At 35.0% G+C, this 16,087-nt stretch overlaps 1 protein-coding gene across 15 annotated transcripts in view; it reads right to left on the reverse strand.

The window, feature by feature from the left end:
- The window catches only part of HERC4 (HECT and RLD domain containing E3 ubiquitin protein ligase 4), a 109,755-nt gene that overhangs the window by 16,964 nt on the left and 76,704 nt on the right, over positions 1-16,087 (reverse strand). For 11 of the 15 annotated variants that reach the window (XR_004960062.1, XM_036266039.1, XM_036266044.1 and 8 more), the window contains 5 exons: positions 12,040-12,063; positions 9,630-9,728; positions 7,922-8,089; positions 7,290-7,433; positions 105-271 (listed from right to left, as the gene is read on the reverse strand). Coding sequence is in view for 14 of the 15 variants with exons in the window: in XM_036266039.1 (XP_036121932.1) it covers positions 105-271; positions 7,290-7,433; positions 7,922-8,089; positions 9,630-9,728; positions 12,040-12,063 (602 nt within the window). In the remaining variant the exon portion in view is untranslated. Of the gene's footprint in view, positions 1-70; positions 272-7,289; positions 7,434-7,921; positions 8,090-9,629; positions 9,729-12,039; positions 12,064-16,087 lie in introns of those variants that run through there. The other 4 variants (XM_036266043.1, XM_036266037.1, XM_036266049.1 and 1 more) reach the window with 2 other exon arrangements.

A 16,087-nucleotide genomic window follows, 5' to 3' on the forward strand; every position in this document is an offset into this window, starting at 1 on the left:
ATTTTAGAAATTCAACAATAAAAAACACAATCATTCCTAAAAGGAAAGCTTTCTGTGTACCCCATATTTACTAAATCCCGCCCTTAATACTTTTTACAACTAACCTCCCAACATCAGGCATTAGTTCTTTCAAATCATCCAGGGATGGCTTCTTTTTTAGCAGTTTCTTATATAAAGCCAAAGGAAAATGGAGGTCCACAATAGTAAAATTATAAATAGCTAATCCACAGATAACACCAATCAAATGGAACAAATCACTGTCTTCAAATGTCTAAAAATATAACAAGAACAAAAAGTAAAGACTTATTCTCCAAGTTAAAAGAGTAAACATTTACTGATTACAGAAACAAATGCTTGTATTAGAAAATTTGGAAGATACAGAAGAAAGTAATAAATAACAAGTAAATAGTTCATTCTCATTCCTATCTCCCTGGGATAAATCACTGTTAGTATTTTTTGCACATTTCCATCCAATGTATTCTCTAAAATAAAATTAAAATCTAGCTGAGATCATACCTCACATATAACTTCACAAATGGCAATTTCTCCCCACAAATATAAGCATTTCTATATCATTAAACATTAAATTAACAAATGATGACTAGAACCTTTTTTTCTGATTTAAAAAAATTATCCACATTCAAAATATGGAAAATAAAATAAAGCATAAAAACTATTCAGAAACTATTTTAAAATACTTTTATGTATTTTCTTCTACTGTAAGTTCAGAAAAATATTCAGAGAAACATACTTGATTTTCTCATTTTTTCTAATTACAACACAAATATATTCTTATATCATCAAATATCCTTCCAGAACATGATTTTCAATGGCTGCATATTATATCATACAAAAGTAGCATGGTTTGCTAAGTTACCTATTTTACTGCAATCAGACAGTTAGATTATTAAAACCCTGAAAACAATGCTTTTTCAACCCCTCCCTCCATTTTTAGAGAAGTAATACATAGTCACAGAAAAGTCTGTGAGCATGATAGTTCAGAGAAAAAGATTTTTTAAAGTAGATTTGGGGCTCCAGATATGGTTAATTCACCATCTAGCCTCAGTGTTTTCAAAGATAAAAATATAATTTATCTCATATAATAGTTGAGAATTAAATAGGATAATGTATGTAAAATGCTTTCAGTACAGTTCCTGAAGCACATAGTAAAGGTTCAATAAAAGTTATTATAATTAGCTAGTAATATTAAAAATAAGATGGACATCTTTTTCGCATATATTTTGGTCCATAGTTTGGAATATTTCCTTAGGAGAAAATCTGATTGTAAGGAAGAATTACAAAGTGCAAAGGTAAGTTAAGCTTACTGCCAAACTGTTTTCCTCTACATCTGCCCCAGTTTATACTTGGATTTGTAGTTCAGAAAAATGCCTATCTTTCTACACTTTCATCTATACATACTACAAACACACAAACACATATTTCTGAGTTAAAAATGACTTGTTTCTAAGTATATATTTTTTACTATTAGTGATAATGAAAATTAGGGATTTGTGTGTGCTTGTGAAATGCCTCTTCATATACTTGGCCTATTTAACTTTTCAAGGTCTAGTGTTTTCTTTTATATTTGCATTTGAATTCTTCATATATTAGGGGTATTAGCCCTTGCACAATTGTTACACATATCCTGTCGGTTATAAGCCTTAATTTTATGTTTTTGTTATGCATAAATTTCCTATTTTTCAGTGTCAAATTAATCTTTTTCCTTTGTGATATCCGACACTGTGCTCAAGTTTAGGAAGTCCTTCTTAAATAGGGCAGGCTGTATAATGTGTTACTCTCTCTTCCTTCTGAAATCTCTCTAAATGAGAATAAAGGAAGAAAAACAGCAAAAACCAACAAGAAAAAATAGGGGAGGGTTTTAATAGCACTGAAGAGATATTAATATTTCAAAACATGAAAAATAGACAAATGACTGCTAATTTGGTAAAGCAGAAAAAACTGTAATAACAACTTATAGGAAGAAGGCCAATGAAAAACCAGCTAATTGGTGCTGCAGGCTCAGAAATTGGAAGTAACAATCAATATTGTAAAGTCAGAGGTAGTCCATCCAGCTAGCTCGGTTGGTAAAACATAAGATTCTGAAAGTCAGAGGTATTAGAGTGGGATTAAAAACAGAAGTTCAGTAGAAAAGTCCTTTGTTTTTCTGGAGAGGATGAACCAAAGAGGCTCTGGAATTTGAGACAGCTGATAAAAAGGATCAAATGAAGGTCTGTATAGTGAACAGCCTTCCCTTTCCAGCATTTAAAACACTACTAAAACACTGACAGCCAGGACTACAACCTTCCTTGAAAATTCACAAGGTAAAAACCTTTGTATGCTGACATTTAAGGGTTCTCCCCAGGAAGGCCTCCACTGACTCACTCTATGAGTAAGGCCTGTAATACATAAATGTGTGTGCCTACACATATCAAGTACCTAGGTAGCTTTTCAGTGTCATGCTCTTAAGTGTAAATAGGATCACAAGAAAAAGACAAAAGAAACCTAAAGGAATAAGAGGTACTGTGGAACACAAATAAGAAATTGTGTCAAAAGTGTCCAGGGTTCAACAAAAAAGTGTTAAACACGCAAAGAAAAGAATAATACATGGTCCATTCACAAGAAAAAAGAAATTAATATAAACTGCCCTTGAGAAAGCCCAGACACTGGACTTACAAGATGAAGACTTTAAATCAACTGTCTTAAATTGTTCAAAGAGCTAAAAAACCACTAAAAAAAAAAAAAAACTAATGAAAAGCAGGATAACAATGTCTCATTAAACAGAGTATCAATAAAGAGATAGAAATTATGAAAATGAAACAAATAGAAATTCTGGAGATGAAAAGTACATTTACTGAAATGAAAAGTCACTAGAAGGATACAACAGAAGATTTGAGCAGGCAAAAAAAGAATCAGCAAGTTGAAGATAGGTCATTCGCAATAATCTACTTAGAAAAATAACAGCATAAGACTGAATGAAGAAATATGAACAGACCCTATGAAGAAATATGAACGGACCCTAAGAGACCTGTGGGATACCACCAAGTGTACCATCATAAAAATAGTAGAGTCCCACAAGGCAAGGAGAGAAAGGGGTTGAAAAGTATTTGAAGAAATGGTTGAAACTTTCTAAATCTGATAAAAGACATAAATCTATTATCCAAGAAGTTCAACAAACTCCAAGTATGAAAAACTCAAGATCCACACCCAGGAACATTATAATCAAAGTGTTGAAAGCCAATTACAAAGACAGTATTGAAAGAAGCAAAAGAAAAGCAACTCATCACATAGTAGGGCTTCTCAATGAGATTATCAGCTAATTTCTCATCAGAATCCATGTATGCCAAAAGGCAGTGGAATTACATATTTAAAGGGCTGAAAGAAAAAATTGGCAAATAAGAATTCTATATCCAGGAAATTTCAGATAAATAAAAACTGAGGGAGTTTTTCGCTATTAGACCTTCCATACGAAAAATGCTGAAGTACGTACGCTGAAATAAAAGAGTGCTTACACAGCAACTCAAAGTCATACAAAACACACACACACTCTGGTAAAGGTAGCTACAAAGGTAAATGTAAACATTAATATAATATTATTGTATTTTTGACTTGTTAACTCTTCTTTCCCTATATGGTTTAAAAGACAAATGCATAAACTAATTTTAAATCTGTATTAATGGGCACTCAATGTATAAAGCTGTAAGTTGTGAAGACAACAAAATAAAGGGGAAAAGACAGCTGTTTTAGGAGCAGAGTTTCTGTGTATTATTAAGTTGGTATTAATTCAAACTAGATTGTTACAAATTTAGGATGTTAATTGTAACCCTCAGAGTAACTACTAAGAAAATAACAGAAATATATACAGATAAGGAAATCAAAATAATACACTAGTAAAAATATGCCCTGGCTGGTTTAGCTCAGCAGTTAGAGCATCGGCCTGTGGACCAGAGAGTCCTGGGTTCGGTTCCTGCTAGGGGCACGTACCTCGGTTGCAGTTTGTCCCTGGTCCCCATTGGGGTCGAGCAGGAGGCAACCAATCGATGTGTCTCTCACATCGATGTTTCTCTCTCCCTCTTCCTCCCTCTCTATCTGAAGATAAATGCAAAAATGTCCTAGGATGAGGATTAAAAAAAAAAATCAATCAAACACTAAAAAAAGAGGCAGTAATGGAGGAACTGAACACAGAAAACATGACATATATATAAAACAAATAGCAAAATGGCAGAAGTGCTTCCCTTTTAGTAATGACTTTATTATTTTTTAAATATATTTTCTTTATTGATTTTTTAGAGAGAGGAGGGACAGGGAGAGATAGAAACACTGATGACAGAGAACATCAGTTGGCCACCTCCTGCATGCCCCCCACTGGGGATCAAACCAGTGACCTCTTGGTGCATGGGTCAATGCTCAACCACTGAGCTACACTGGCCAGGAAGTAATGACTTTATGTAAATGAATTAAATACTGTAATCAAGATGCAGACACTGGCAGATGGGTTTACAACAGAAAACAAACCATGACTCAACTATATGCTATCTACAAGCCTCACTTTTAGACACAACTAGGTTGAAAGTAAAAGTTTGGAAAACGATATTCTATGTATATAATAACCAAGAGAGAGCCAAATAAAAACAAGACTTTAAGTCAGATATTGTTATAAGAGACCAAAAAAAAACAAAAAAAAAAAACCCACCTTATATTGATAAAAGTGTTAATCCATCAAGATTTAACATTTACATACAAACATATATAACAATATAGCTTCAAAATATATATAAAGCAAAAACTAACAGAATTGAAGGAAAAAAATACTTTAAGACTCACAAGAAAATGCAAATAAATACAGAGCTCCCATGTACCCTTCATTCAGTATGCCCAATGATAACAGCTTAAATAACCATGGTCAAAAACAAGAAACCAACACTGGTATATATACTGCTACCTATGTATTTTTATATATGTATATGTATATATATATATTTTTTTTTTAAAGGATAAGCCATAGTATTTCTTTTAAAAAGATCACCTATAGGAGGAAAAAGAAAATAAGGTGGAGAAGTGTATAGAGACAGAAGCTAGACTTGTTTTAGATATTTTATTTTGTAGATTTGATTTTGGAAGTATGTGAATATTTTATATAATTACAAAACTAAATTGAATCCCTAAAAATAAAAACTCAAAATTAAACAAGTTAACCTAACTGTGTATCCACTTGGTGGTATAACAATAAAGTATAATAATTTCAAGTGATATCCAAACACTGCTATTTTTTTTTTAAATCCTTACCCGAGGATATTTTTCCATTTTTTTGTTCAGATAGAGTGGAAGGGAAAGAGAGGAAGAGAGAGAAACATCGACATGAAAGGGACACATCGTGTGGCTGCCACCCGCACGACCCAACCAGGGCCAGGGACAAACCACAGTCGAGGTACATGCCCTTAGCGGGAACCAAACTCGGGTCTCTCGGGACCGCAGGTCGACACTCTAACCACTGAGCAAAACCAGTCCGGGCCAAACACTGCTATTTTTGACTGTGTATCTCTCCTGGGGTATACCCAACAGACAAAAAAACCTTCAAAATAATTTTAAAAAACTATTTTCAGTTATCATAATATTGGTGATAATGTTGCTATTGTTAGGCAGTGAATGTATAAGTGAAACATTTTATCACATCAAGTATATTAGGTATCAAGGAAGCTAAGAGTATAAAGAATTGTGTGAAAGGACTCAGGTGACACCTTGAAGAGCTCTCCCTGGACAAAGATGGGATAATGTGAGCATCGATAAAGATATAACTGCAATGGATTAAAAAAACATGAAATATATTTAAATCCATGAACAAAACCAAAAATCAAATTGTCATCACTGGAGAACAGCTCCCATATGAACTGTATTTCTAGGGAACCAACCAGTTGATATGGGGAAATTGATAAGTATTCAATAAAATGGGAAAGAAAAAACATTAGAGTAGCACCATTTAGTAACCTCTAATAAATCAATGAGTCTAAGTATCAATCATCAATGACTGCTAACATAACAAGTGAATAAAAAATACATCAAGGTTTTTAGAAGCTGTAGTAAATATTCTATTTAAATTTCTTTTTTTTTTTTTTTTATTCTCACCTGAGGACATTTTTGCATTTACTTTCAGGTAGAGCAGGAGGGAGAGAGGAAGGAAGAGAGAGAGACACATCGACTGGTTGCTACCCGCATGACCCCAACCGGGGCCGGGGACAAACTGCAACCAAGGTATGTGCCCTTAGCGGGAACCGAACCCAGGACTCTGGGCCACGGGCCGACGCTCTAACCGCTGAGCCAAACTGGCCAGGGCTATTTAAATTTCTTTAAACCAGTGATTCTCAACCTGTGGCTCGCGACCCCTTTGGGGGTCAAAGGACCCTTTTACAGGGGGTTGCCTAAGACGTAACAGTAGCAAAATTACAGTTATGAAGTAGCAACAAAAATAATTTTATGGTTGGGGGTCACCACAACACGAGGAACTGTGTTAAGGGATCGCAGCATTAGGATGGTTGATTCTAGACTAAATGATTTACTTTCAATGCACTTGGTATTAGCATATAACCCTTTCTAATCCATAATATTGTCTCTGATCTTAATATAAGGTTTTGATTAACTTCTTGCTTCTATAAAGTTTAAACTCAAAGTTCTATAAATTGAGCCAATCATTTCATTTATAGTCTCAAAATCAGGAGTCAGCAGTTTCTATAAAGGGACAGATGGTAAATATTTTAGTTTTTTTTGGCAACAGGGTCTCTTGTAACTACTCAACTCTGCCTCTGACAGCTGTAGCTAGAAAGGAACTATGGATGATAGATAAATGAATGGGCATGACTTTATTAACAAAAACATGTGCTAGGAAGAACTTAGCTCACAGACTATAGTTTGCTGAGTAGTTACCTCTGCCCTAATGATAAAGGTAGAGAAATCAATGATTTGTAATGACAAGTTAATTCTTCATAGAGGAAAAGTTAATCTGGGAATTACTATTCAATCCTCAAATCTAAATCAGCAGAAGAAATAGCCAACATCACTTTCAGACTGACTGTTCCTTAATTTATTTTGCTAATTTGAAATGTATGGTAAGCATTAATGTGTTCTGATGACACTTGAGTTCAACATTTTTTATTTTTCAAACTGCAATAAACCCAATCTCTGAAACAAATATATTAGAAATCCAGTAATAACTCTTATTTACTGAGTTAACTTGATGCATATAGGTATACATACATAGGTATATACACAGAAGTAATTTAGATGGTTGGTCCTTTTACCTTATCAGAAAACCAAATGAGTCTGGAATCTTCATAATACCTAAACATGCCATATTTAGGATCCAATAATTCCCTCATGATGAGCAAGAAAAATTCTTTGCGTACCCCTCCTGCATCAACAGCATCTTCTCCAACAAATATAACCTAAGACAGCATAATGCAAACACTGAATGTGAAGAAATGAAAATATATTCTAGAAACCTTAAAACATGTTATTGATTACAAATGAATGCACTCAGCAATTAATAATTTTGTTTTGTTTTTGGTTAATCCTCACCCAAGGATATTTTTCCATTGATTTTTAGAGTGGAAGGGAGGGAGAGAGAGAGAAACATTGATGTGAGAGAGACACACTATTTGGTTGCCTCTCACACGACATCAACCAGGGCTGGGGATTGAACCTGCAACACAGGTATGTGCCTTTGACCTGTAATCGATCCCATAATCCTTTGGTTTTTGGGCCGACGCTCTAATTGCTAGGCAAACCAGCCAGGGCAACAATTAATAGTTTAAAAAATTTTTCAGGTATATAATTTTATTAAGTTTCAAAGATACACTAAAGACAATTAGGAAAACTTTAAACATATTTCTAAATAAAAGTCTAAATTATACAATGGAAAAAGTCAAATTACCTTGAGTGGCTTTTTGTAGTCTATATTCTTTGTTTTCCTAAGGACTTCCATTGCATCTCCTACAATATTTTCTCTACGTACCACTAGAATTAAGCAGGGATTCACAGATTCAATCACTGGGAGAAAAAGAGAGGAGACATTCTGTCTGTGGGCCTGATCAATAGCCATCTAGAAGACAAAAGATTAAAGTTTTAATAGCAATGCTACAAAGAAGCTACTGTGACTAAACAAACCAACCTCTACCTATTTAGATATCCTATAATACGTATAATTCCTATACAACTGAATTCATATAGCACCTAACACAGTATCTAGTATACAAGAGCTTAATAAACCATAGTTTGAGTACAGAGTACCCTTCTGAAATTTTATATTCACGTATAACTAATGTATAACCATTAAGTAAGCATAGAACTGTAATACTGATAAATCTGAACACCGTTGTTTCTCAAAAGAAAACTGGGATGGAGAATGAGGAGAAAAAAGAAAACACCATTAAAACGAGTCTCTAGAGAGTAAGAAACAGCTTGGCTAAGGAGTTATTATACAAATTCATCTAGCAGAGTGATCATTTAAAGCCTCTGTTCTTTTCCTACGGTTTCCCCTGTTCTTGTTCTAAAATGGAATATCCTATATCAAATACACCAAGTGATTAGCTTTGAATATAACAAAGGCTGAAAACAAACAAAACCAAACTGATTTATGAGCTGTTAGTATAGAAACTTACAAAATACTTATTTTTTTTCTGCAGATAAAAATGGAAATAAGCACAACTCTTAAATTCCCCCTAGTATCTATTTAAATATCCAGAGGGATTTAAAATACCAAATACATACATTTTAAAGGAATGAAAATAGCTATCAATATTGGGGGAAGGGGTTAATTTTTTTGTTTGTTTTTTATTCCTCACCTGAGGATATTTTTCTTATCAAATAGAGTGGGAGGGAGAGGGAGAGGGAGAAGGAGAGGGAGGGAGAGGGAGGGAGAGAGAGACAGAGAAACAAACATGGATGTTATAGAGCCTCATTGACTGGTTGCCTCCTGCAGGGCCCTACCAGGGCCAGGGACAAACTGCGACCGAAGTCCGTGCCCTTGACTGGAATCACACCCACGACTCATTGGTCTGCGGGCTGACGCTCTGACTGCTGAGCCAAACTGGTCAGGGTGGAAGGGGTTAATTTTTTAATACATTTTTAGAACATTAATAATGCCCAACGTCTCTTCTCATTCTTTTTTTAGTCCTCAGACTCTATAGTTAGATACTGTATATCAGAGAAAAAACTCAAAACCTTTTTCATTTACAGGTTCAAATGATAAAGCAAACCTACTGTAGTCCTTTAAAGTGATAATGTAAACTAGTTTTATAAACCCTCATTATAAGTAAAAGAATGTTTAACATAAAACAGAGGGAGTTGGGGGATAAAGGAGAGGAAGAGACAACCAAGCTTAGAAAAATATTTTTCATTTTCTTTATTATTTACTGATTTTTAGAAGGGGAAAAGGGAAAGAGGGGGAGGGGGGAAGGAGAAAGAGGGGAGGCATCAATTTGTTGTCCCACTTATTTATGCATTCATTGGTTGCTTCTTATATGTGCCCTAACATATGGGGACAACACTCCAACCAACTAAGCTACCCCACCAGGGATGAAGAAAAAGCAATCCAAAAACCACTCTCAAATCAGATTAGTACATATTATACAATATTTTACCTGCATCTGTAAGACTGCATCTGTTTGTAACAGAGTAGTTTTAGCTTGGGCATCAAATACAAAAGGATATGTGCAGATTGTAACAGGTATATCTGCCAACTGAAAATAAAAAATTAACTTATTAGTACAAATTGGTTTGTGATTATATTTCTTGTAGGTACTGTCACTTCTTGTAAAGTTGATCACATTCACAGTTTATTCATTGCAATAAAGTGAGTATCATAGTTAAGCAAGTCATAATCTTTTTGCTGGTAGAGAGTCTTGTCTTCAATTTGTAAAACACATAACTTCTGTCAGGCACAATAAAGTGCAATAAAACAGGTATGCCTATATAGAATTTTTACTGATAAACCCAATTCCTAATATTAAGAGGAAATTATTCTTGAGAGCCCACGATCATAAATTACAAGAATCTTTTGCTTAACATATTAACTCCAAGTTTCAGTAAAATAGATTACAAATTTATTCTAAAATTAGGGACCCCCAAGTTAATACAGTACTTAGTTCATAAAAGCTAGGGCTACTCTAGCAACTGAGGCCAATGATAAAGCAATCTGCTTATTTAATTCATTTAACAAATATTTACTGCACACCATTAATGAGCCCAACAATCTGTTCATTCATTTAACATACAAAATAAGCACCACCAGTAATATTATATATGCTCTGTCAATTTAAAAGTTGGGAGAATTGATCTATTATTACACCTATTATACATTAGTCATCTTATAGACAATTATTTATCCTTGCAGGTAATGCAGTGATTGATTGGTAAGTGTTCTTTTTTTTTTTTTATCCTCACCCGAGGACATTTTTCCATTTTTTGTTCAGGTAGAGTGGGAGGGAGAGAGAGAAACATCGATGTGAAAGGGACACACCGAGTGGCTGCCACCCGCACGACCAACCAGGGCCGGGGACAAACTGCAACCGAGGTACGCGCCCTTAGCGGGAACCGAACCCGGGTCTCTCAGGACCGCAGGCCGACGCTCTAACCGCTGAGCCAAACTGGCCAGGGCGGTAAGTGTTTTTTAACAGTGCAGAAAAATGCAAAGAGCTATGAACTGCAGTCACAGATTCTTGAAGCTGGAAGGATATATTCCTGCCATCTATCCAACAAGCAGTATTTTTGTGCCAGCCCTGACACAGAACCCTACTAGAAGGCCTCCAATGAGAACTTAATACACCATGAAACAGCCCACTTCTTTTTAAGTACATAACATAACATAATTCTTTATGTTATTCTGAATCTGACTGTGTATCACTTCATTTTGTATTTCAGTCTTCATTTTGCCTCTGCAGGAAAGTATATATGGTTTAAATATTTAAAGCCCTCATGCTCTCTCCCTAAGCTGTCTTTCCCCCCACACTAAATACTAAGTTTTCTCAGCTATTCTGAAAATAAATATGGTTTCCAGCTCTTTTCCATCATAACCATCTTCTTTTAAATGTATTTAATTTGTTTTAACACTCTCTTAACTATGGCCACCAAAAACAAAATAATCCAATAATGCCCAATCAGTATAGAATATCAACTCTTTGCTCTCAACATATAAAACAACACCTGAATTATATTAACTTTACAGTAAATTATTCTTCACTATTTTTCATATGACAATTTTTACCTCCATCCTATATTTGTGTCACTAACTAGCTATTAATGATGGAAAGTCATTTTACTGCTCTAAAACTCCAAAAGACTGAGATGATTTCTAAAAGTCCCCTTTGGCTCCACACTCTATGTGGTACTTCTTTTTGAGGATGAGGAAGCAATGTTAGGCCTGTAATTTAAAGCTAACTCTAAATGCTTCACTGGTTCAAGTGGGGGGAAAAGCAAAGCAAAGCAAAGCAAAAGAAAACCTAGCCTATAATACAAGTATTAAAGAAGTTCTGTAACATTCCCAATTGTTAAAAAGGTAGGTTTAGGATTGCTGATTATGTAAAACAAAGTGAGAAAGATGATTATACTGAAAGTTTATTTAATTTTATGACCATTTCGAGTTATCAGTTATTAGTTTAAAAACGAAAGATTATTTTACTTTTCTAATATAAAATATTTTCTGACGTACTATGTAGGCATCTGTCAGATTTTAAAAGTTTGCTTTTTTATATTCTGAGGACACATTAAATTTTATGCTGGAAGACTTTAGGAGGATAGAAACTAATTTTAACCAAATATTTTTGAGAGTAAACATACAGGTATAACGTTAAATTAATACAGAGGTTTTCATTTTCTACATGAAATTCCACATAGAACAATTTCTAAACATTTATCTATACACACACACATAAATATGTATGTATATTTATTTATTTTAAAGTCACACACACGAGGAACCTTTAGCTCTCCTACCACTTAAGACAAAGGAGAATATATCTTACTCTGAACATAAGACTATTACACCAAACTTACCTCAGTTAATCCATGGTTGACATCCTAAGACAGCAGTGCAGAATGTAATAATGAGGAAAGAGCAATGTTAGTGTCCAAATTTAACTATTTCTATTCAAAGTAGCATTTCATATATTTTGCTACAGAAGAATACTGAATTAATGAAGTAGACCAAAAAACATCTACAGCAAAACTTACCCTTTCCATATGTACCCTATATATCTATAAATGTAACTCCTTTGTTTCATGTACCTTGTGATGATAAATTTATTGAGGCTTGAATATAACAACATTTGGTTTCAGCAACTAAGTAACCCATTTGCAAAATTTAGGTAGAATGGGGAAACAAATCCTAATCTAACTTGGTCTTAAATAATTTTAGGGCTCTGTTTCTCTACCTGGCAAATGGAGAAAATACTCTTCAAACTTTCACACTTGGTTAATCTTAACTAAATGTTCGGAAAGTGTTTAACAGAGTAAATGCTATATGGGAACAAAGTGAGAAAAATAAGCCATATGTTCTTACTTTTCAGAAAAAAGCAGTAAAAAATGTATCTTATATTAAGAGTTCTTTAACACTAAATTAGTTTAAAATAGAAAGTACAGGACAGGGCGCAATGGTTGATAAGTAGAAAGAAGAAATGGAGAAAGAGACATTTACGAAGGAAATAATAATGGAAATTCTCATAAAAGCTTACCACTTCACTAAGCAGAAATGTACAATTTCTTGTAGAAGGATTTCATATATGGTCAGGGTATAGACAAATATGAAGGGCTAGAATCTCCAAAAATATGTTACTAAATTTGCAGATGGTAGTTTGTATAGTCAGAATAAGACCTGTCTTATCCAAAGACAGGTCTGACTTTTTCCTCAGGTACTGGGAGGTGATGTAGAGATGTTAGGAATGTCTCCTGATAGGGTTGTCTTTGTTTAACTGAGGGCTCTGGGCCATGTGATTATCAGTTCTGCCTCAGAAGGGCTTGAGACTAAAGGTCAGCCACATGGGCAGTATGTGATTGAGTCTCAATAAAAATTCTGGGCACCAAGGCTCTGGTGAGCTTCCTTGGTTGGAACTACTTTGTGAGTAATGTCACATATCAATGCTGGGAAAATAACTATTCCATGACTATAGGGAGAAAAAAACAGAAGCTCTGCCTTTGGTACCTTTCCCAGACTCTACCTATGTAATTCTTCCCTTGGATGATTTTTAATCTTTATCTTTTCCCTGTAATAAACTGTAAACGTCAGTGTAATAGTTTTCAGTGAGTTTTGGGAAAACTTGTAGAAAATTACTGAACCTGAGGGCAGTTTGGGGACCCCTCCCCAACTTGCAATTGGTATGAGAAGTGAGGGAAGTCTAGTGTGGATTGTTCCCTCTAACTTCATAGTTGGCTAAATTTTCACATGCCCTGAAGGGTATCAGGGGGCTTTAAGATATCAGCAAAGACTTAGGGTTCTCTCACTACACTGTGTTAAATAAAGCCAAAGCAGTATAAGCATAAGCAAAATATGACTCTATAAAAATCCTATTCTGAGAAAGTTAGTTATTGATAATAGTTTCTTTCAAAAAATTCAGAGTACCACAAAGTTATCACTACAAAAGTGCCCCTACTGGCAGCGTTAACAAGAATGTACTGTATCTGGAAGCTGTTCTGCAGAAAAAGCCTTTTAGATTACACTCGGTGTAATTTGAAAGCAATTTAACAGAAATATTTGAAATCCTTTTATAATATATCCTGTGGGGCATTTTAAAAGTATTATTACCACTAAGAAAGTTTGAATAAGCAAAGAAACATCTTTCAATATTTTATGACTGACTATGGCGTGCTCGATACCTACCTATACTAAATACCAAGGTAGTTATATCACAGGAGATAGACTTTATTCTTAAGTAAAACATTAATATATATGCACTATTTTTATTGCTACATGTAAGTAGATAAAGGTGCTATGCATATCATTAAGCATTGGGGAAGTCGATAATATTATTTTAGAATTTATAGTGTGACTAAATCATACCAAAGCAGAATGTAAGTTTGATTGTGAAGAGAGATCTGAATTGGTAGGAATATGAAAAATAATGAGACATGGAAGACTTGAGAAAAGAAGAAAGACTATTAAATATCAAGCAAAATGATTTATCTGAGAGGCACTGAAGAGACACAACCAGATAAAAATCATTATTAGAAATTTCAATTAAGGGTTTAGCATCTTATACAAAAGTTCAAACATTAAAAAAATTTAAGCCTTAAAAAGCAGGGATGAACTCTTCTGGGAATAGACCGCAAGGTAGTAGTTACACTAGCTGCAAATCTAATTTAAAGTAGTATTTCCAAAGGAAAATTAGGAAAACAAAGTGGTTTGAAGGATGGAGGCAGGATACTACAAAATAGGTAAAGCCAACTAACCTCTTGGTGCATGGATTGATGTTCAACCACTGAGCCACACTGGTGGGGCTACTGCTAAAAATCAACATATCATTCAATGCATGACCTGGCTTCAAATCCACATATTCAAACACTAACTTTTGACTCTTTTCAGAGTGGGGGCCCTGAAATTGTGTCAAGGCAGGCCTAATTTCAGTCACGCAATGTCTTAGAAGGTGAAGTGAAAAAGGTATGAAGGAATGTTCAAAAGTCTCATGGGCGGGAGAACCAAATTACTTTATTGATTTTAGAGAGAGAGGAAGGAAGAAGAGAGAGAGAAACATTGATGAGAGAAAGAACATCAATTGGTGACCTCCTGCATGCCTCCTCCTACTGGGAGCTGGGCCCACAACCTGGGTATGTGCACTGACCAGAGATGAAACTGGCGACCTCTTGGTGCATGGGTGCACTCTCAACCAAGTGTCTGCCGCCCACTGACCCTCTCTTCCCGGCTCCCACCCTCCTCGTGCTTTTCCCACACTATTGTCTGTGTCCACTGGTTGTACATATATGCATGAAAGTTCTTTGGTTTATCTCTTCCCAACCCTCCCAGGCCCCTTCCCTCTGAGGTTTGTCAGTCTGTTCCCTACTTCCATGTCTCTGGATATGTTTTGATCTACAGCTTATTTTGTTCATGATATTCCATAAATAAATGAGATCATGTGGTATTTGTCTTTCTCTGACTAGATTCAATGCAAAACTTCTTGAAAGTATTACCTATGGCTGTTGTTCCCTACTCCTCATTTCCAAATTTCTCTTACGTATGCCTCACCGTAGACTAGCATTAGCCAGGTTACCAATAACCTTCATGTAACCAAATTCATTGCTCAATTCTATTTTATTCTATCTCTCAGCAGCATTCAACACAGTGTCTCCTTCACTTGCTTTTGGTTTCCACAACTCCGCCTACCTTACCCACCACTCCTTAATCTTTATGTTCATTTCTCTCCTTTCCTCATTTCATCTCTAATCCACCAGCAATTCTTGTCCCTTTTACCTCTGAGAGGTATTCCAAGTCCACTTCCCAATTCCATCTACACAACCACCATCCTAGTCAAACTAATCCTTTTAGCTTCCCTAATCTATTAAAACAATCTTCTAACTAGTTTCCCCTCTTTCAGTTTTGCTTTATTCTCTGCACTCCATTCTCCACAGAGCTGACAGAATGATGATTTAAAAATATTAATCACAATGTAACTCACCTGACTTAGGACCCTCCAATGGCTTACCACAACACTTCAGATAAAATCCAAGTTTATGATCCTAATTTATAAAACTTCCGTCATCTGGCACCTGTCAATTTCTCTGACCTTTTACCAGAACTCTTCCCATTCCCATATTTTAGCCATACAGGCCACTTTCTATCCTCCAAGCTTGTTCTTGCCCAGTCTTTTACAAGATGTTCATTTCTCCTGAGGTTCTCTCTACTCTGATCTTACATGGCCGCTTCTTAACATTTAGATTACAGCTCATACTTCATTAGACAAGACTTTTCTGATTACTCATTTGCATGAAACCATACAGTCTTTATCACATTCTCTTATTCTAATTCTCTATATTAAGCGCAGATTATTAACTAATATTTTTTGCTTTATTTGATTACTGTCCATCTTGCCCACTAGATATAAGATACGTTCCTTGA

The sequence above is a fragment of the Molossus molossus genome, unplaced genomic scaffold (assembly GCF_014108415.1).
Source record: "Molossus molossus isolate mMolMol1 unplaced genomic scaffold, mMolMol1.p scaffold_m16_p_17, whole genome shotgun sequence".
Taxonomy (NCBI): domain Eukaryota; kingdom Metazoa; phylum Chordata; class Mammalia; order Chiroptera; family Molossidae; genus Molossus; species Molossus molossus.